The following is a 22,065-nucleotide window of genomic DNA, read 5'->3' as shown; positions in this document are numbered from 1 at the left end:
GAAGTGTAAATTCGTCGAGATTGTATGGTATGATGATGTGAATTTTTTCTCAGATAGTAACAGTAATCCTCGAAGTAACCACTAAAACCTCGCAGTTACAAATTTTTTTGAACACATTTACTGTTATAATATAATACTCGTATATGGGCTATTCCGCGTCAACCGGATCAGTCATCTCTCAGATATTTTTTTAATTTGGCATGTGGATTGTGTGGGACGAGTTAGATTTTTGTGCCAAAGCGCGAATCTCATAATGCAAAATTCGATTTTTTATTAACAATAACAAATTAGACTCCCATTTTTTTCAAAAATTCATAACTTCGGCAAAAAATTAGATACAATATATTTTTTTTTTTCAAATTACGCGGAAAGCTCCATAGAATTTAAAAAAAAATACGAAATGGTAAAAACAAGTTGTTATCAATTGTTTATTTAACAATTAATTTTTCAAAGATTTTCAAAACAGTGACTGACACGATCAAAAAATTTTTTTAAAATTCTGACATGTTCCTTGAACTGTACTACAACCTGTGAATTAATTCCAGAGGGGTGTTTTTCTTCGTTTTCGAGTAAAAAATCATTAAAGGTGTCGATGCGCATGAAATTGCGGCCCGCCGAGTCTCTACGTAATGGCGGGCGGCCGGTTGCCGTCCACCGCTACACCGCGGTGGCGTCGCAGCGTTATTTTAGAGTCATTTTCACGATGTAGGACATGATTGAAGAATCTGAAAAAAATACTGTACCTTCACAAGGCCTGCTCAAAGCGATAAGTGAAGTTTCAGGAATGTGTTTTTCACCGTTTTTTTATTACAGAGATTCAAAATAACGGTTACACACCATGAGAGTGCACATAAATGATAATAATTACATAACTTGCTACTTATTTTAAAATAAAAACACATTCTTGAAACTTCACTTATCGCTTTGAGCAGGCCTTGTGAAGGTACAGTATTTTTTTCAGATTCTTCAATCATGTCCTACATCGTGAAAATGACTCTAAAATAACGCTGCGACGCCACCGCGGTGTAGCGGTGGACGGCAACCGGCCGCCCGCCATTACGTAGAGACTCGGCGGGCCGCAATTTCATGCGCATCGACACCTTTAATGATTTTTTACTCGAAAACGAAGAAAAACACCCCTCTGGAATTAATTCACAGGTTGTAGTACAGTTCAAGGAACATGTCAGAATTTTAAAAAAATTTTTTGATCGTGTCAGTCACTGTTTTGAAAATCTTTGAAAAATTAATTGTTAAATAAACAATTGATAACAACTTGTTTTTACCATTTCGTATTTTTTTTTAAATTCTATGGAGCTTTCCGCGTAATTTGAAAAAAAAAAATATATTGTATCTAATTTTTTGCCGAAGTTATGAATTTTTGAAAAAAATGGGAGTCTAATTTGTTATTGTTAATAAAAAATCGAATTTTGCATTATGAGATTCGCGCTTTGGCACAAAAATCTAACTCGTCCCACACAATCCACATGCCAAATTAAAAAAATATCTGAGAGATGACTGATCCGGTTGACGCGGAATAGCCCATATGTATACTGCTAGCGTGTCCAAATTACGTGTATTTTAAACGTGGAAATCCACGCTGTTCTCGGCACGCCGGACGGGTTGAAGTTGAGATATAAATCCGAAAAAATTAGGCAATTATTTTTTAATTACTTGAAATTGATTTGGTGGGGATGCTTGAAAAAAATCGTCAAAACCTATGGGACGCCCTACATATAATATATTCACATAAAACGTGTGCGGTCGGGGAACCCCCGTATTTACGTCGTTTCTATTTGTCAATTTTCCTGACGTTATGAAAAGGGTTATGCCCCTTCTTTCTCTCTCTCTATTCCCGCTTCGTCACCCAGTGAGGTCACGAACTCTCCTGAGTTCTTAGTCGTCGATATTAATCAAGACCGGTCAGATTTGCTTTTATTCGCTTCTATTTATAGACGACCTAAGGGCCTCCGTTTACAAGAATTTTCTACTATATTTAATCAGTTTGCGTATGCTTATAAAAATCTCATTATTGCTGGGGACCTGAATTGAATCTTACTGTCAAATAATTACGAAGCACCGGTACCTTACCGACTTGGTTTTCTCTTCGGCTTTTCATGTTGTTGAGTCGCAAGCAACGTACCACACGGCCATGTCTAATTCGTGGTTAGATGTATTTGGGTCAATCCATATCAATTCAACGACCTTGCGACGGTGACCCTCTCAGATTGTTGTGATTTTTTAATATGTTTTTATACATACAGAAAGAAGTCCTCAGCAATTTTCAGCTCTTTATCTCTTCCCATTCCGGAGTTGTCGATTTCTGAAGTAATTAACGAAGAAAATTCATGTTTCTGACAAGAATTGAAATAACCTCATTAAATACAAATATTTTGAAGTATTTTCTGATGCTCGTTCTGAAAAAAAATACGAAAATTGAAAAAAAATTTATTGATGCTTTTTTCGCCATTTTTGATCGAAAAATTGGATTTTCGTTCAATGGGACACTTTTAATTTTAACTAAAAAAATATACCAGATTCAGCGTTAAAGAACAACATTTTTGAGCTATAATAAAAGATGGGCTTTCAATAACTTCTGGTGAAAATAATTTAAAAACAAATTTTTTGTCGGTGATTTTGATTTATTTTCCTTCTCAGATCACGTAGCTTATTTTTATAGTCTAAAGATACATTATTCTTACATTTCATTCAATTTAATACATTGACCGTCTTGTTATTTTATTTCCTATCATTTTATTACTTTGTGCGTTGTTGATTCTGATGATCAAGAAAATCTTTTGAAACTAATTGTGTTATCGGTATTTGGTACAGCAGAATGAATTTGTTGTGTGTTAGGTACTGGTTTTGCACTACTAAAACGATCCAACAATTTTTTTTCCATCGCTTCATAGTCAATTTTAGGCAAAAATCTAACTTCTATATAAATCAATATTACCGTAAAAAAATTTGTTTTCAAATTATTTTCACTAGAAGTTATTGAAAAGCCCATCTTCTATTATAGCCCAAAAATTTTGTTTTTTAAGGTGCCGCTGACCTGGCATGTCCTATATATATTTCGTGACGTTAGAAGTAGGGAAATCGCCTACACAAATCCTGATAAAACGGGGTTACGAATCTGACTGGGAAAATTTTCAAAACATAGCTTGAATAAAATTGTACGTCTGTATCTCAGTCACCACTATCACAGATCACTGATAACGTCTAATAAAAATAATGATGAATTCAATAAAATTACGTCTCGTCAAACATGGCCGATCGGGCTAGTGACTTGTTGAATATTCACTGCTTGTGCGATATCAGAATTTCTTCCACTTTTGCCAGGGAGATACCGACGTACAAAAACACACACGTAATCCGGGAAAACCTAAAGCACCAGTCAGTTTTCCGTAAATGTGGCACGATTTGTGCGGGCGATTTTCAGGTGACAGGAGCAGACAGGAGCCCGTTCTGATACACGAGAAGTCTGTAATTTAGTTCAACGTTGAACCTCCAGAAGCGCTGTAGTTGACCGAAGCGGTACCAGATGGTAAAACGACATGGTAATACGCACACGTCCTATGTTTCTGCTAAAGCAACAATCTGCAGTGCCGACGAGAACATGGGCTTTTAGGTGGATACGAAAAAATGTACAACTCACTCAGAATAACCGCTGGATTTTGAAATTCGTGCATATTATAAGGCATCGTTTGGAAATGGTAACATCAGTTCACAATCGCGGTAACTATTCGTAATCGCACGTAGCCCGACTGTACGTGAACGAGGCATTCCATGCGAAACCGACCTACCCGTGACCCCGACCAATTTTGATTTTATTGAAAATTTTACACTTTCTCGTACCTGCCGAAAGCAGTCTTTCTGAAATATTTTATATGGTTGTCTCAACCCATCCAAACACCTTAAATTTATCAAAATTTCGCACAATTTTTTTTTTTAAATGCTCATGGCTTTTTCAAAACCCGATATTGAAATAACATACTGTTTCTTTTCTCGTTTTGAGTCGTAGTTCCGAAAAAAAAATTTTTTTTTCCATTTTATTGGAGGGTTTTGGGGCATTGTACATCGAGTACGCACCACTTAAATTTGCCTTTTTTCATCGATTTGATAGAAAATCATTAACAAAAACGAAAATACCCATCCATTAATTCCTGTTCGTCGAAGAGGCAGATATAAATAACGAATAATTGACATAGAATGCCCCATTTACGCTCCGGATATCCTCATCTAATAGTAGCATCGATGTCCACAAAATTTTCACACTTACAGATTATTGACCGGAAGATTAGATGCGGCAGTAAAATAAATACCGAAATTGCAGGAAACACGCAAGTATAAGCGTGAGGGTTTCGGGTTGAGATAAAAAATTGTGCTCTTGAACAGACCATTATTTATTTATTTATAGCAAATTTGGGGGAGGGGGGGGGTGGGCCGGTTGACAATCGTCCGAGCCTGTTTTAGAGATTAATATATACGCGAAAAGTGAATGTGTTTAACAATACCAGAAATACATTCCGCAAAAATCTATGTCACTGTACATACATACAATTACTACATACTATGGTTCAAGATTCCTGGCAAATATTTTACAGGGCCGATCCTTGTTAAAACTCTGATGAAGATTTGCTTGCCAATTTTTTCTGTTTTTAATTCTCAACAAATAAGGATTGCATACTAAAATTTGCTTCGTTTCATTTGTCAATTACGCCTAGTTCTGAATGATGCTACCAATTTTTTTTTTTTTACATTAGACGAATTACCTGAAAGTTACTCATTTGGTAGAAATTGTTATAAAACTACATACCGTGACTTCTCGTAGATGGTACACGCTACGGATACGCTAGTGAGTTTTGGGTTGGTTTCCGCATCGTATACGACCTACGAAAGGTCAGGGTATGTGTTAATGCTGTACATCAAAGTCCGGCACGGTCAATCATGCGCCCTACTGAAAATTGCTACGAAAAACCATAAAAAATCATTCGAAGATGTTACAATTTTCTACGGATTCACTCCAATCCTATAAGATTTCACGGAAATTTGGAACTCTCGAAGGAATCAACTTCTTCGGATTCCAAATACTATCCCTCCTTTTTCGAAATTCAATACCACTCGTATATATTAAAATCCTCCCTTGAGTTTATTGAATGTGAAACAATAACAGTTTTCCGTGAATTTCTGTCAAATGAGGAACTTTCATGAAGCAATTTTTCGAATGACGAAATAACTTATGTAACATCTATGATGTCTGGCGAAATTGCCAAACAATACACAAATTAAACATTTATCAATAAGTAGAATTGATTCCCTCAACCATCGCACGAGAGATTCTGTCATGAATATAGGACTTTTTACGTGTGTATCAATAAGTGCTATGAATGAAAAATTCCCAATATTTTGAACATTATTACCTGCATTTCTTCTCTTCCAGATATTTATTTTCCATCAGATTGATGCGGACGGGTAAAGTACAATATAAAAAAAACATTCGCGTTTTGTTTTATCGGTATAGGGAATACGTGTTACGAGTGCTGACTTCAACCCTGATTCTCTAGTAAATGCATGAAACAATTGTGTTGAAAATTTGTAAAGAGATTAATCGTGATCCAAATTAAAAGTTTAAAAAAAATCGAGCTGGATTACAGACCATAGAGCTTACCGTAGTAATACCTCAATTTTATTTCGCAGTAAACAGATAATTCAGGCATGAATCCAAACTAATACAAATCAGCTTGACTTAATTTTCCAGAATTCATTTATTTTCCAGTTGATTCTCTTTATTTCAGTGAGAACTTTTAGTGGTTCAGTTAATGCTTATTAATTGACTTATTTCGTATTAATTCAATCAATTCTGATTGATTCAGGTGCATTATAATGAATTTACAAACCTATCGACATGGCAATTCACCGAGTTATTTCCCCCTCGGGCTGCACGGTAGGGTTTTTTTCAACGTGATTCGTAAATAGGAGGATTATGGAAAGTTGTGAAATGAATAGTACTGACCAGATCGAGGAGAGTATTTTACAAAATTATATTTTATTCGGAAAATTTGAATTTGATAAAAATTAAACGTGGGCTGGTTCCGCCCCCCACTCCCGCCCCTGCGGTTTCCCCTACCACCTCCTCGACGGCGGCGGTATCGGTTTCGGCGGCCGCCTTCCCCTCGAGAAACGGGTCCGCCGGTGGCCATAGCGGCTGCCACCGCCACCCGGACGGCCTCCGTGATCCGTTCCTATCAACAACCAAATAATTGTGATTCAATGTCACGAGCATTTTTGACCGATGAGCAGCTATTCTATATGAAATTATAAAATACGAAAACAGTGAAAAGTAAAACTGTTTCGCCACGGCAATGAGAGTATACAGCGGTCACACACGGCGAGGGTATAACATCCCAACTCCTTGGGCAATAAAAATGTGTCAGAAAAATATGGTATGCTTCCCGAAGATATCTACTGACGGTCATCGTGACATTATACCGGCTACTGCATAGTTTTTGAAAATTACGCAATTAAACCACTTTTTAATTCTTAGACAGACTCTTTCAATAACTGCAAAAAAAAATTAGAAACAATAAAATGTGTAGTTGGGGACGTACCTCTAGCGTCGGGCTAGCCGCGCGAGCAGGCCTCGCCGCCGAAGAGGCAGCAGGAGAGGGCGGCGGAACCAGCATCGTCGGCGACTGGAGTGGCGGCGGTGGCGGCTGAACAGCGGCCGCCATCAACAGCCCCTGTCGCTCGCCTTACAGTTCCGGGATCTAGGCGAAGAAAATGCATGAGCACACGCGTAATTGTGTACAAAAACACGAGATTACTTACCGGCGTTAGGGGCTGATGAGGCTCCTGCCGCCATCCATACCACTGGGGCCGCGCGTAGGAGGGTTGACCGTTCACGCCACCCCCGGCTGCTGTAGCTGGACCGGGGGCCTCAGCTGTACATTGACACCTCCGGGATATTGAGGTTGCGCCTCAACGCCAGGAGGTGATGGCTGGTTGGGATCCACCCGAATCCCCGCTGGATTCAAAATCCCTTGCTGATTGTTGTTTACTAAAAAATAAAGTTCGTAAAATTAGTCCTATGCCAAATCAACGATTTATCAAAATCAACGCGAGCGACCTTCCCTACATCCGCTTTGCTAGTGCGACAGTTGCCAGGTGTTTAGGTATACATACAGTACTTGGAAATACAGAAAAATACATCGCTCACGAATAATGAAGTGGATTCAAAATCTTGGTCCCGAATTCCCAGCCTATATACCGCATCGCGATGGCCACTAAGCTAAAAATAATCGATGCATCGGTTAATCGAGTCGAAAAAAATTATGGAATAAGACTCGATTGAATCGGTAATAATTTATCGATTGATCGATCATTTGATATTTTATTGAAATTGTGCATTCGAATCCCTAATTTAGTGCGGTTTATAAATATTCTCGAGCTGCTGAAGCTGAATACAGGGTGGCTCGGAAAAAGAAGAAAAAAACAGAAAAATTAACGTTCCAATTCAAAACCTGAATAAACTAAGATCGCGTTTCTCTGTCCATAAGATCTTTTTGAAGCGAAGCTTTCCAAATCAAAGCTCTTACGCACGTTTGTAACGGGGATCTAACTCACGAAAAGTGAAACGTCAGGAAGGGAAGTTGCAACGCGTATTGTTGCTGTGAGTAAAGCGAACCAGAGAACTAGAGAAGGTAACTGCAAAAGTTTCAGTGTGATCGGGTTATAAATATTATAACTATGAATGATCTTATAAAAAAACGCTCGATGCGCGAGCGGCTTGGACAGCGTTCGTGCGCTGCGGTAACGGAATATTACGCGTTATTCGCAAATTTTGTTATCACTGCGATAGTACATTGCAAAGTTTATTGTCATTTAATTATTTACAATTTTTATGTGTCGTATGATAGTGTGCGTTCGTTAATAAAATAAAAAAAGGATGGTAAAAGATCACACAAAAGGCGAATCAGGTAATTTAGGCTTGTATATCCGAGCGTTGATGGTTGGTTTTTCTTTTTGGTTCAGGAGTCTTTGCCCTCACCTCAGACAGTAGTCTGGTCGAGAAGTGAGTTCACTGCGAAAAATCGTTAGAATGGTATTAAAAATATGGCGATTGGTGCATTGGATTCAGAATTTCAAATGATGAAACCGGTATTTCTTAATCAATCCGCCATTAAAAATTTCAATTGTTATAAACAAACAACGAAAAGAAAAAAAGGGAGTCTCCGTTTTATAGCTATAATTTCAAAAATATAAAAGATAAATGAATTTTGAAAAAAGATCCTAAAAGAGGAGGAAATTTCCGATTCAAACGTCCGTGCTCACGGAATTCTAGCTTTATTATAAATAATTTTAATTTAACGTTGAAAATAGGGCTCCGTGCGGCCGTTTCGGTGCCGAGGCGTCACCGCCTAGCGAAGCATGCAACACGAAACAATTTTTTTATAACATTCAATATTAATTTAAAAATTTGGATAAATTATAGTGTTATCTAGACACTTGAAGGAATGTAGTCTTACCAAAAAAAAATTTTTAACTCGATTTTCGTTTAAGTTATTTCATTGTTAATCAACTCATTTTTCGTGGACTTGACTTTTCATAAAATCACTTGTAAAAGTTCAAAAAATGGGTCTCTAAATTTTTTTTCTTTTGTGAGCTCTTCTTATATAAATAAAAAACAAGATTCAGTGGTAAGAGTTTAGAAAAGTTTTTTCATTTGTTTATAATGATTTTTCAAAGTTATCAAAAATGGAAAAATCCGACTACTGTTATGAAAAAATTTTTTTTTCATAAATCTTGAATTTTGGTTGTTTTTAAATTATTATGTTGCGTTTATTAGCTTGGCTGAAAATTTTTTTACGTGTATTGTTTAAAAATTTATTATAAACAAATAGAAAAGTTGAATATTTTTGAAAAATTTTTTTTGGTCATTTTATTGTCTTAGTGAAATAATGATTTTCAAAAAAAAATGAACGATCAAGATCGGAGATATAAAAACCTCAGCGATCGAATCGTTCAATCTATGTATCAACGAACACTACCAATAGATTCTGCATTTTGTTTTCAATTCTATGATTACTCGAGGTCTGACCAACTAAGGTTCTCGATGGGTGAACCGAAAGTTTATTTCTTTAGGATTTAAATCGGGATTCAAGGGTCTTTCGTGACTTTGACTCTTCTGGTCCACCGAACCCTTCACAAAAGGATAAGGCTCGTTCAGCATGTTCAGAATACAGCTGACAAGTGTATGTTGTAAGCGAGAAGTAAGTACGTAACTGTCGAAAGTAAGAGTCTTGGAAAAAAGTTGACCGATCGTTATGGTACCTATCGAAAAAAAGCGTTTCGAAACTCACCGGTGTGGATCCGGATGTGTCCTTTGAGTTGACCGTTGTTACTGAATGCGACGTTGCAGTGGGGGCAAGGAAACTTCATCGGCCTTAGTTTCTTGCTCTGTTTAACAAGAGTCTCGTGATGTTGTAGCGCCCTCGCTGCCTCTTCGATAGCTAAATGTCTTTGATACTCCAACCGCTTGCATGCCGCGATATGTTCCTGCCAAGCGATGAGTTTCTGGTGGTCAAGGCAGGGTCCATTGCCACTGGGAAACGGGAAGGATCCCGAAGGGGTAATTGGCCGGATGTGCTGGACCGAGAGCCGAGCACGATGCTGACGGGTGATCGTGGATGAAACGACTGTTTGGCAAACATACGATTTCACTGCTGGCTTCAACGGAACCATCGGTTGTCGATGTGCTTGAAATCGCCCGATCGACGAGGCTCGACAGCTTCGTAAGATTGTCGTTCTCTCGACCTTGGGAACTATTGCTCTCGACGGTGGCACTGGAACTTCTCCCGGAAACGGAAACGGAACTTGACGGCGAGGGGAGAACTTGATTACCATTTATCAGGTCGCACTTGACGTTCACTTGGATCGGCGACGTCTCGGTTTTACACTCTACGTCCCACGGACGGAAGATGTGGTCTACTTTTGGGTTTCCATCCATCTTGTTGCCTCTCGACAAGAATCGCACCGATTCGATGTCTCGCCAACTATCGCGCTCTTCCAAACTCTCGGTGATACCGAAGAGCCGATTCTGTCCAACTAGATTTGACGCGAGTCACTTGTTCACTAACTACTCGTCTTTTCCAAACTTTCGTCGATACCGAGGACTCGATTCTATGCAGGGAAGATATAAACCCCAAGGTTCGGAGACGTCTAGTCCGCTGCTATTTTCCCCCTTCTCATTTTAACAGGGGTGAGGGACTGACGCCGCCCTTCGAGGACACACTTCTGTCGAATCGCTTCTATTCCAGAGGGTACGGGGTGGGGTTTCCAAGGGCTTGGGAAGGCGCTCGTGTAGGCCTGCCGTAGGCGCTACGATATTCCTCGTGTTCTTTGTCCACTATTAATTCACCCCTCTGCGGAAGGCCGGGTAACCGGCTACGCCAAATACCCTGCGATACAGACTTACTGCCAGGGGTGCTTTACGACACCCTCCTTGGTTTTTCGAACGATACAACTGTGATCGGGATTTTTCAGACCCCCCTCACGTACGGATGCATAGATTTGGTTGAACTAATGCCCACCACTTGACATCTGCAGGGGCTTTATTAATTGAATTCACTTTTTGCGGTCACCCTGCGAAACGGATATACATATATGTATGGACGTGTTACTTGTTTCTTTTTTTCATATTCGTTCACATTGATTCGTAAAATTTCTTCAAAACTTTCGTTAATTTCTGCACTCGGCGTTATTGGAAACTTACAAGTATAAAGGTACCGCATGACGATCTCGCCAAATTCGTTTGTTTTTTCAATATTTTAGTAATTAGCTGAGCGAGATTTATTTATTTTTTATCATTTATTTATGATAGATATTCACAAGATTTGGCAGGTCATTTTTTTATTCACAAACTTTTCGAGAATTTTTCATCAACGGAATTGGAAGTGAATTCAGGTTCTGGAATTGAGACGCGTTAGATCACGACTAAGGTACAGAATGAGATTTTTGTATAATTTTCGGCAGTATGAAATATTTGTTACATAACCATGTGTATAACCATGTGAACTTCTCGACAATATATGACCGATTGACCTGTTCATTTTCCTTTTGACGTGAGTTTATTCTTTATTTCGTTATTTTCTTTGATTCTGCAATTACTGTTAGCTGCCTTGAATACCGCCACTCTACCGGGTTGTACGTGTGCATACCTGAGCCTAGCCAGCCATACAACGAGTTCTCTATTTATTCTTTTTGTACGGTTTTGTGTTATTTTTATTGATTCGTATTATTGCTTGAAAATCGACGTTAACGCGTCTGGCGCCCAACATAATTGATTTTGTTATAGTTTGATATTTTGAATAAGTGGAGAATCGCGCCAGAGTGTCAACGGTGAGTCCTCATCCGAGGGTAACAGAATTAAGCGTTACAAATTGGCGCCCAACGTGGGGCCACAAAAGGCCAGATAGAGAAAAATTCCAGTTAATAATTCAGTTAAAAACTTGAGAGAGAGAGGGAAAGAGAGAAATTATTATTAACAAAAGAAACCTCTTCCCGCTTTTACTCAGTCAGTTACTAACACAAAGATTCAAGTAGTACTTGAAAAACAGTTGATATTGAATGACCAATCGACCCAAAATACTTAAATATTCAGCGGACTGAACATCCCGGATTACAGATATTATTACGACGACGGAATAATCCCTCGCGAGTATTACTTCTAGCCGACGCGACGCATTGTTCGCGGAGAGCAGCGCGCGGCCCATAACAATGTTTTTTTTTGGCCCGCTATAGTTGTTGACAACTCACGAGTGAGACCGTATTTCTTGCTCGTGACCGCTTTTTGACACCCAGGATCAGCCGTGTGTATGTCGCTCGCTCAATCGTGTTCGCTACAAGCGGTATTGTGAATCGCAAACAACAATACATGCCTTCGTTGCCGTCTGTAAAGGACTCGTGGATACATTTATTAACTGCAGCGGAATTACGTTACGAGCTAAGACAGCGTCCATTATCGGCGGAGGAACTTTACCGACCTTACGAGATCGTTTAATCCGATTCTACCGAATTTCTCGCGGAGAAATGACCGATCCCGCTACTCCCGATAAAACGACGCTTGATGCCGAAGTCGGCACAACGTCTTTACAAATACCGACGGACGAAAGACAGAGCCCGCAATCGACGCGTGAACTCGGAATAAGCACGGAAAATAATCTGTCGTTAAATAATACTTCTCCCGGTAATACGCATGATTTATCGTCAAACCAAAACAGCGCTGCGGCTATCGATATCAGAGGTCCTCTGGAACACCGGACGCATATGGTAAACACTGCGCGAGAACACTTCCCGATACCGCCTAGCTTTACACCGCGTCGCGAAGCTCCCCCGTTCCATCATAACACGCCGCGACAACCTTTTGACTCATTCCCGACAGCTCAACCGCCGCGTTTCAATGACAACACCCCAAATACACGCGCCGCATACGAGGTTATGCGAAAATGGAATTTAAAATTTGCAGGATCGCGTAATGAAGATTCGGAAGCCTTCTTAACGCGGATAGAGGAGGGTAGAACCTTATTTAATTTACGCGATAATGACATACTTAACAGTCTCTTGTTTTTTCTTTCTGGAGTAGCTTTGTACTGGTTCCGCAACAAACGACCCCAATGGCACAGTTTCTCCGATTTCGAACACGTTTGGCGTTATAGGTTCGGTGATCCAAATTTACAGTTTACATTGCGTGAAGAGATCCGTAACCGTACGCAAGGCGAAAATGAGCCAGTCGCCGATTACCTCACATATATGCGTGCGGATTTTGATCGACCAAGTCCCGGATTCTCCCACGACGAAGAGAAGGACAATGCCTATCGAAACCTGCTACCGCGTTTTCAAGTGTTGATAAGACGGAGAGATCTCGAAGATCTTGATGATTTATAGGATACCGCCCGACAATTGGAGATGAGTTTTACGGCAAGTAATAAATACCAAGCACCACCGACTCCCGAAAACTCACTGCTACCGGATCTAGCATATCGCGGAACACGCGCTAACTCCCGTCAATCGCGATTCGCGTTAGCCAACCTAAATCTAGCGGATGAACCAAAGGATAACGTTGATGCTGCGTATCTAACGTCTATTCAAGAAAATCGATCAAACTCGAACGTTAATAGAAAAGCCCTGGATCCTAGACCTCACACACGTTATGATCAACGACCACCGAGGAATCATACCAGCAACCGGAATGACTACCGCCAGAATGAAAACCCGAGTAACGTTAACTCGCCTGTAACTTCTACCGCTTCGTCTGCCGACTCCAATCCATTTCTAACGACTACAGAACAAATAACTGCACGCACACGTCCTAGATTTGCATGTTACAATTGCCAGCAACTCGAACGTCATCAGCGACAGTGCACCGCTCCACGCACGAAATTTTGCTTCACGTGCGGGTTGACAGGATACACCCGAGCCACATGTACCCGGTGTGCGGAAAACTATCAGGGGAACCGCGCGCAAGGGCAACCTCGGAACCCAGACCCACAGTAGAGCCCGAAATCTCGTTCGAACAAATTGTCAGACCTTGTTCTTTACCTACCGAAAGGGCATAGCCGGATAAGCAGGTCGAATCGGCCCCCGCTGAATTTTTTGTCGGTACTTCAGGGATCAATTTGGACCCAAATGAAAATAATTCAGTGAAAATTTCAGCTATTAATCTTAAACGGTTTCCGAGTAATTGAAAAGAAACCTATTTTTTAGTATTTATTTTTTTTTAATAGTAAAATTAGAAATTTTTTTTTGCTGATTTTTTTTTAAATACTTACGAGTAAAAGCTGTGAAAAAAATTTTTTTTCATGATTTCTAGACTAATAGCCGATTTTTAAACTAAAAAACAAAATTACAGTTATTTTTTTATGCCTATTTTAAAACATGCAATCACCAAATTTGGACAGAATACGTCTTTTATACCCCTCTGTACTCAGGAATTTTTTCAATTTTTTTGGTTTGGTGCAACGTCATGAAAAAAATTAAAAACCAATTTTTTGTTAATTATTTTATATTTCAACTGCTTAGAAGACTACTTACAACTAATTATAAAATGTATTTATTCATAAAAATATTCATCAAAAACGTAAGTGGTCATCAAAATATTTGTTAATATTTTCGTCAATCTTCATCACTGTCTTCATTAATAACTACACAGCGCCCGGTATTATTGAAAATGCGACTCAAAATTTCTGCTGGTCTTACAATTCTCGATAAATATCTAGCATGTGATAGGTAATAAATAATAGCTGCTACATGCGAACAACAACCAACTGTACGCCGACCGTTGGCACAATCACAGCAATATCGAGAAATTCCGTCAACTCCATTTTTGCCACGATGATACTCAATGAAGCAGCGATATGTTTTTGCATTAATATGCCGAGATCTTACTTGAAATCTAAGAATGTTTTCAGCCGATCTTACGTACTGAAGGCCTATATTATTATCTTCATCCATCATCTCAGCTAAGTATGACACTGCTTGAGAAAGCTGGTATGATCCTGTCAGTAAAATATGCAATTAAGTCGCATTTTCAATAATACCGGGCGCTGTGTAGTTATTAATGAAGACAGTGATGAAGATTGACGAAAATATTAACAAATATTTTCATGACCACTTACGTTTTTGATGAATACTTTTATGAATAAATACATTTTATAATTAGTTGTAAGTAGTGAATAATAAATTTTCTTGGGAACTTGGACAGAATTGATCAGATTCAATTTATCAAAATTTGCAACGTTTCGTTGGTCTTATTTATTTTCCAACTTCATCAGGCAAGCTGTAACAGATGTGCATAAACTTTAAAATTAAGTTGCATAAAACAATAGATATGATACATGTAAGTTACAAATTCAGAAATGATAAACTAAACAAAATTACAAAATATTTACTTTTGAGGTTAAATCATCGTTAAAATCCTCTGGTCCATAACATCAAGTCAAAATATATGTTTAAATAAGACTAGACAGATATATACATTTTTTTTATAATAAAATTATAAATTCATTGTGCCAATAAATCAATTTAAATAAAATAAAATGGACAAATATAATGATGGGCAAATACACATGTCAAACGTAGTGACTCTTAAATCACAGACTGTACTGCTCTCACACAGTGTGATAGTACGTGTGGAGGTCGCATTATCTGTATTGTCAACATGACTCTGTTGTCCATGACTAGTACTGTTCGTATTATGCGCGAAAGTTCAACCTCTAAGTAAAATAAAAATAATTACTATGACTTCACTAAATCCTTAACATCATTTATCAGGTCACTGTAAATTGTACTGAGATTTTGCGTGTCGGATCTAAAATTGACACAATTCATCGCCTTAATAAAAATCATTTCACTTAGGTTTCTCTTCATGTAATTTTTCTCCAGATCTAAAATCTCCACATCCTCGAACTGAAAGTTATGACCATCTTCAACAAAGTGATGTTCCGCTAATGCTGTTTTGTTGTTTTTTGTGGACTTCTCAGGTCTGCAGTCAAGTTTGTGTTGTCTCACTCTGGCTTTTAATTTTTGCCTGGTCTGTCCAACGTACCATTTCCCACACGAGCACGGAATCCTGTATACCAGGCCAGATCTATCTTCTTTCCCCATTTTGTCTTTTAGCCGGGAAAATAGATCCTTAACCTTGAATACATTGTAGAATACCAACTTGCAGTTGGTGTGCCTGAATAAAGATCCCAGTCTTGGTGACAAGCCTTTTATGTAGGGAAATCTGCTAAACGACCAATTCCTGTTGACATTGTTGCTCCTGATGTTGTTTCTAATCCTCTCAGACACAATTTTCTCACACTTGTTGATGACCTTGTTTGGATAATTGTTAGATGACAGTAATCTTCTAACCATGCGAATACTTTCCTTGGTCTTGTTCACATGACTCAAGCGCATGGCTCTGTTCAAAAACCCTTTTGCAACCCCCAATTTCTGGCTCAATGGATGATTGGAATTAAAATTCAAAATTCTTCCTGAGCTGTACGGTTTCTTGAACCAAGAAGTTATAAGATCACCATCTTCTGATCTTTCTATTAGTATGTCCAAAAAAGGCAACTTCCCGTTATTCTCAACTTCCAAGGTAAACTGGATGTCCTTGTCAACACTATTAAACACATCTAAGATGCTGTCTACTTTATCCTTTGGAACCACTGCGAAGAGATCATCAACATACGACTTAATAATCGGAATTTCAAAGTCAAGGTGAGTCAACGCCATTGAAACAACATAATCTACTGCAATGATGGCAATTGAAGGACTTGCTGGACTCCCCATAGCAATGATTTTTATTAAGGCGATGAATTGTGTCAATTTTAGATCCGACACGCAAAATCTCAGTACAATTTACAGTGACCTGATAAATGATGTTAAGGATTTAGTGAAGTCATAGTAATTATTTTTATTTTACTTAGAGGTTGAACTTTCGCGCATAATACGAACAGTACTAGTCATGGACAACAGAGTCATGTTGACAATACAGATAATGCGACCTCCACACGTACTATCACACTGTGTGAGAGCAGTACAGTCTGTGATTTAAGAGTCACTACGTTTGACATGTGTATTTGCCCATCATTATATTTGTCCATTTTATTTTATTTAAATTGATTTATTGGCACAATGAATTTATAATTTTATTATAAAGAAATGTATATATCTGTCTAGTCTTATTTAAACATATATTTTGACTTGATGTTATGGACCAGAGGATTTTAACGATGATTTAACCTCAAAAGTAAATATTTTGTAATTTTGTTTAGTTTATCATTTCTGAATTTGTAACTTACATGTATCATATCTATTGTTTTATGCAACTTAATTTTAAAGTTTATGCACATCTGTTACAGCTTGCCTGATGAAGTTGGAAAATAAATAAAACCAACGAAACGTTGCAAATTTTGATAAATTGAATCTGATCAATTCTGTCCAAGTTCCCAAGAAAATTTATTATTCATTACATTTAACATGGATGAGAACCAAGATTTGGGTTGTAAGTAGTGTTCTAAGCAGTTGAAATGTAAAATAATTAACAAAAAATTGGTTTTTAATTTTTTTCATGACGTTGCACCAAACCAAAAAAATTGAAAAAATTCCTGAGTACAGAGGGGTATAAAAGACGTATTCTGTCCCAATTTGGTGATTGCATGTTTTAAAATAGGCATAAAAAAAAATAATTGTAATTTTGTTTTTTAGTTTAAAAATCGGCTATTAGTCTAGAAATCATAAAAAAAAAAATTTTTCACAGCTTTTACTCGTAAGTATTTAAAAAAAAATCAGCAAAAAAAAATTTTTAATTTTACTATTAAATAAAAAATAAATACTAAAAAATAGGTTTTTTTTCAATTACTCGGAAACCGTTTAAGATTAATAGCTGAAATTTTCACTGAATCATTTTCATTTGGGTCCAAATTGATCCCTGAAGTACCGACAAAAAATTCAGCGGGGGCCGATTCGACCTGCTTATCCGGCTATGCCCTTAATAATACTACCGATTCTACCGCCTCTACCGCCTCTGCCGTCCCTACCGTCTTCAGCTACCGTCAACCTACCGTAAAGATCTAACTTCGTTTTCGCAACGCTAAGCTGTCGGAAAATTTGACTCTACCTTCACCGTTCGAGTCATTGTCTGAGTTCCACCTTATTTCTACCGTCTGATTTATCCTCAAACACGTAACTTCGTTTTTACCGTTTTAAGCTATCGTTAAAAGTTTACTTCAGTTCTACCGTTCCGAGCTGTCGTGGAAATTTAACGTCCTTTCCTACCGATTTGAGCTACCGTGAAAAAACTCCGATTCTGACTTATTCCGTCAACGTTAACTGTCTCGTAATCACTCCAAACCACCCTCTGTATCAACTGATTTTTCGCAAAAACCACCACTGTCGTCTGGTCGAGAAGTGAGTTCACTGCGAAAAATCGTTAGAATGGTCTTAAAAATATGGCGATTGGTGCATTGGATTCAGAATTTAAAATGATGAAACCGGTATTTTTTAATCGATCCGCCAGTAAAAATTTCAATTGTTATAAACAAAAAACGAATAGAAAAAAAGGGAGTCTCCGTTTTATAGCTATAATTTCAGAAATATAAAAGATAAATGAATTTTGAAAAAAGATCCTAAAAGAGGAGGAAATTTCCGATGAAAAAGTCCGTACTTCCGGAATTCTAGCTTTATTATTTATAATTTTAATTTAACGTTGAAAATAGGGCTTCGCGCGGCCGTTTCGGTGCCTAGGCGTCACCGCCTAGCGAAGCATGCAACACGAAACAATTTTTTTATAACATCCAATATTGATTTAAAAATTTGAATAAATTATAGTGTTATCTAGACACTTAAAGGAATGTAGTCTTAGCAAAAAAAAATTTTTAACTCGATTTTCGTTCAAGTTATTTCATTGTTAATTAACTTATTTTTCGTAGACTTGACTTTTCATAAAATCACTTGTAAAAGTTTAAAAAATGGGTCTATAAATTTTTTTTCTTTTGTGAGCTCTTCTTATATAAATAATAAACAAGATTCAGGGGAAAAAGTTTATAAAAGTTTCTTCATTTGTTGTAACCAAATTTTGTGAGGTTGAGGGTAAAACGATCGAAACGAGATAATTGGTTACCCTACGGCACAGTCACTAACCTGAATAATTAGATAGAGAGAGAGGTAATAAGAGAGAAAGATACGATTGTTGGGCGCCAGACGCACATGCGTCAAAATTAGATAATGAGAGAAAAAGATAAAGGTAAAGGTAAAGGTAATAGATAGAGGTAAGGTCAGGTTCTACGACGGTTTTGTACAGTTTGCTCAGATAGACAAGATAATGCTAGACGGGCGGGGTCGAATCCAATAGATAAAATAAGAAACAGGTGAAACAGGAATAGTATCAAATATATTAAGTAGGAAGCGATAAGTTTAATGCCAAGCAAGTAGCTGAAGAGATTGAGATACAATTACGATAAATGCGATAATTAACAATATTTACAGCCAGAGAAAAGTTAAGCGAGAGATTTAACAAATAACGGAACGTTTTCTGAATAAGCGGGAAATATGCGCAAGCTCGCGATACTATGATTCGAGGTAATAACTAATACGGTTCTATAATGAGTATGCAGAACGGAAAAGATATACGGTACTTAAATTAAGCATTAAGGAAATAAACCATAAAATATGAGAAGCGATTATAAACACATGCGAAATACAACAATTGTAATAGTTATCAGATTACCAGAATGATCAGAAACAGGCAGACGGGGAATTATGAATTACAAGGTAAATTCAAGCAACAGGTCAAGTAGAAAATTATCATAAAACATACGTACTAACAGATAATACGTAGTCTCTAGTTTGCGGTAAGTGCGAGAGAAAGAGAGATAATATTCAGTACGATAAAAGGTAATTCAAGATAAGGCAAACAGTATTCAAGATAATTAATATGCAACGTACGGCAAACCAAAGAGACTACGGACAACTACGATCAGCGATATTAGCGAAGAAAATAATGAGAAAGATATTATGCGATACGGCACAATACTCCAATGTCAAATGAACGACGAGCGGGACCGCGCAGCGATGTAAGATCGCTCCCGCGGTACACTCATTAAGATACGATAATCAACGGCAATAGGTAAAGAGACAGATATAAACTAATCAGAGAAAATATAACGAAATAGCAATGCTCAGTAGCTAAGATAAAAATTGATCCTCCAACGGAACGCGCTGCGATATTAGACATTCAAATATTCCAGAAGAGAAAGATGATAAAATAAAGCAATAGTCACTACAATGCGTAAGTAATAGTCAACCAGTCGCGAAGTTACTTGCAATAAGACAGAGAAAGGGACAAGATAAGAGATAAGAGAGAATAAGATACGAGCCCAGGTGGCTCAAGCAGACCAACTGCAAGATAAAGAGAGAAAGAGATAAAGGCAGAGGTACTATATATTGCAAGTAATCTCGTGGCTTCACAAAATAGAAAAGGAACCTCACTTACGTAAAAAAAGATATAGCAGGTACTAGAGAATGCGGTACAATAGCGAGAACTAAATCGATAGATAGCGATAATGGCACTGAAGATCACGATAGCACGTCTTGGTTAGTCAAAAACTGAACGTAGAGTGACGAGATGAGCGATGATCCTGATTTTCGTCGAGCTGCTGTCACGTGATTCTACCTCAAATTTGCGGTATTCTAATTGGACCAGCAGGTCGCGTAGGTCTGGTCTGCGGATAGGCGGCGATAATCCCTCGCCGCTTGTTTTTCTTCTCCCTCGACGACAGGTATCGAGGTATCGGGACGTCGGAAGGTGGTCAGAGATGTTTTCCCTCAGCTGTGCGGTATCGTTGGTGAGAGGGGGGGGTCGTACTGCTCAAGTGTAGCGATATTGAGGTGTGCGGCAATATTACGTCACCGGTCCTTTGGACTTGCGACCGACTGTAACTCACTCCTTGCTTTACTGGTACTCCCCGTTGTAGCTATTTCGTCGGCGCTGCATCCCGGCCCTCGCTCATCGAAGCCCTCATGCCGGAACGATCTGGTGGTGATGGCCCTCAACCCGGATCCCCACACTAGATCCACCAGATCCACGTGGTCAGCATATCATTAGCCTATTCCACGCCGCAGTCCTTCGATAAGACGGTTCGTGAAGAGAAAACCGTCTTCTATTGGATAGTCAACGACTTAGTAGATGTTAGGGTCGGTTCAGCTCCAGGCTGATAAGTATCGTCGACGGGAGGCTTCGTTGTGTTTTTGACGCACAGCCCTGTACGCCGCCTGACGATGCATCCGAGCGGTAGAAGCATTCGTTCGTGGTTCGGCTCCTGGCCGATAAGTCTCAAATAGTTGGAGGTGCTGTTTGTGCATCACGCACGACCCTGTTCGACAACTAGATAGGCATCCATCGGGAGTGGTTTCAGCGGTATTCGTTCGTCTGTAGTCGGTGGTGGTCGATGTTGAGCTGGTACGTGACCCCTGTCAGGCAGTGTCCTGGTATCTTGACGCGAAGGTCTCGCAGATGGTTCTCGTGGAGCGTTACAGAATTAGAAAATAGCATACAATTAGCTTAGTAAAGAGAATTCAACTTAAAGATAATTAGTCGTTCATTTTCGGAGTATTGGCCTCAGACCTGCTTTCGTTATTTTTAGCGATATCTGCACCTAGGGGAATGCGATAATTAAACAAAGTGACGGGGTACGAAATACCACGTCACATTGTTTATAATGATTTTTCAAAGTTTTCAAAAATGGAACAATCCGGCTAATGTTATGAAAAATTTTTTTTTTCATAAATCTTGAATTTTGGTTGTTTTTAAATTAATATGTTGCGTTTATTAGCTTGGCTGAAAATTTTTTAACGTGTATTGTTTAAAAATTTATTATAAACAAATAGACAAGTTGGATATTTTTGAAAAATTTTTTTTGGTCATTTTATTGTCTTAGTGAAATAATAATTTAAAAAAAAAAAAAAATTTTCTCAAAAAAATCATTCAATTGTTGAAAACTGTTGTTTTCATTTATCCACCATTTAAATTATTTCTTCAGAAATAATTTTTTTTATAAAAATCATCATTTACAATTGTTAATATAATTATGAAAATAAATTTTTTTTCTATTTGAATTTTCATTGTTTATTTTGTAAACAATTTGTGATAAAAAAATTTATATTTTCTTTTTATTTTTTTTTCGTTGCTTTAAAAAATTACAAATACAGCCATGTGCATCAGAGTTGTAGAAAAAAATTTTTGGGGTAAAGTATTTTAAAATTCAATAATCAATAGAGAAAAATTTTTTTTACAACTCTGATGCACATGGCTGTATTTGTAATTTTTTAAAACAACGGAAAAAAAATGAAACGAAAATATGAATTTCTTTATAACAAATCTCTCTATCTAATAAAAAAGTTTCATACAAATGAACGTAGAAAAAGATTATAATAACAATAGTATAAAAAAGATTATAATAACAATAGTATACGCATGAAGTTGGCGGTGGGGTGAGATGCCGAAAACAAAACAAAAAGCATCTA

At 37.9% G+C, this 22,065-nt stretch overlaps 1 protein-coding gene and 1 long non-coding RNA gene across 2 annotated transcripts; both read right to left on the bottom strand.

The window, feature by feature from the left end:
- Positions 1–6,172: 6,172 nt before the first annotated feature.
- On the bottom strand, positions 6,173–6,965 carry LOC138190689 (uncharacterized). Its single transcript, XR_011176732.1, has 3 exons — positions 6,829–6,965; positions 6,609–6,767; positions 6,173–6,242 (listed from the first exon to the last, which is right to left on the bottom strand). It is a non-coding gene; the product is annotated as an uncharacterized lncRNA (long non-coding RNA).
- A 2,172-nt stretch (positions 6,966–9,137) lies between these two features.
- Positions 9,138–10,006, bottom strand: LOC124214306 (uncharacterized). The gene is made up of 3 exons (XM_069134315.1): positions 9,713–10,006; positions 9,360–9,645; positions 9,138–9,199 (listed from the first exon to the last, which is right to left on the bottom strand). Exons 1-3 carry the CDS (start codon positions 10,004–10,006, stop codon positions 9,138–9,140), a joined length of 642 nt encoding a protein of 213 aa, XP_068990416.1.
- Positions 10,007–22,065: the final 12,059 nt, after the last annotated feature.

This window comes from Neodiprion pinetum, chromosome 3, assembly GCF_021155775.2.
Source record: "Neodiprion pinetum isolate iyNeoPine1 chromosome 3, iyNeoPine1.2, whole genome shotgun sequence".
Classification (NCBI taxonomy): Eukaryota; Metazoa; Arthropoda; class Insecta; order Hymenoptera; family Diprionidae; genus Neodiprion; species Neodiprion pinetum.
The sequence above is the reverse complement of the archived record's forward strand: the minus strand, read 5'-3'. Positions and strand labels throughout refer to the sequence as shown.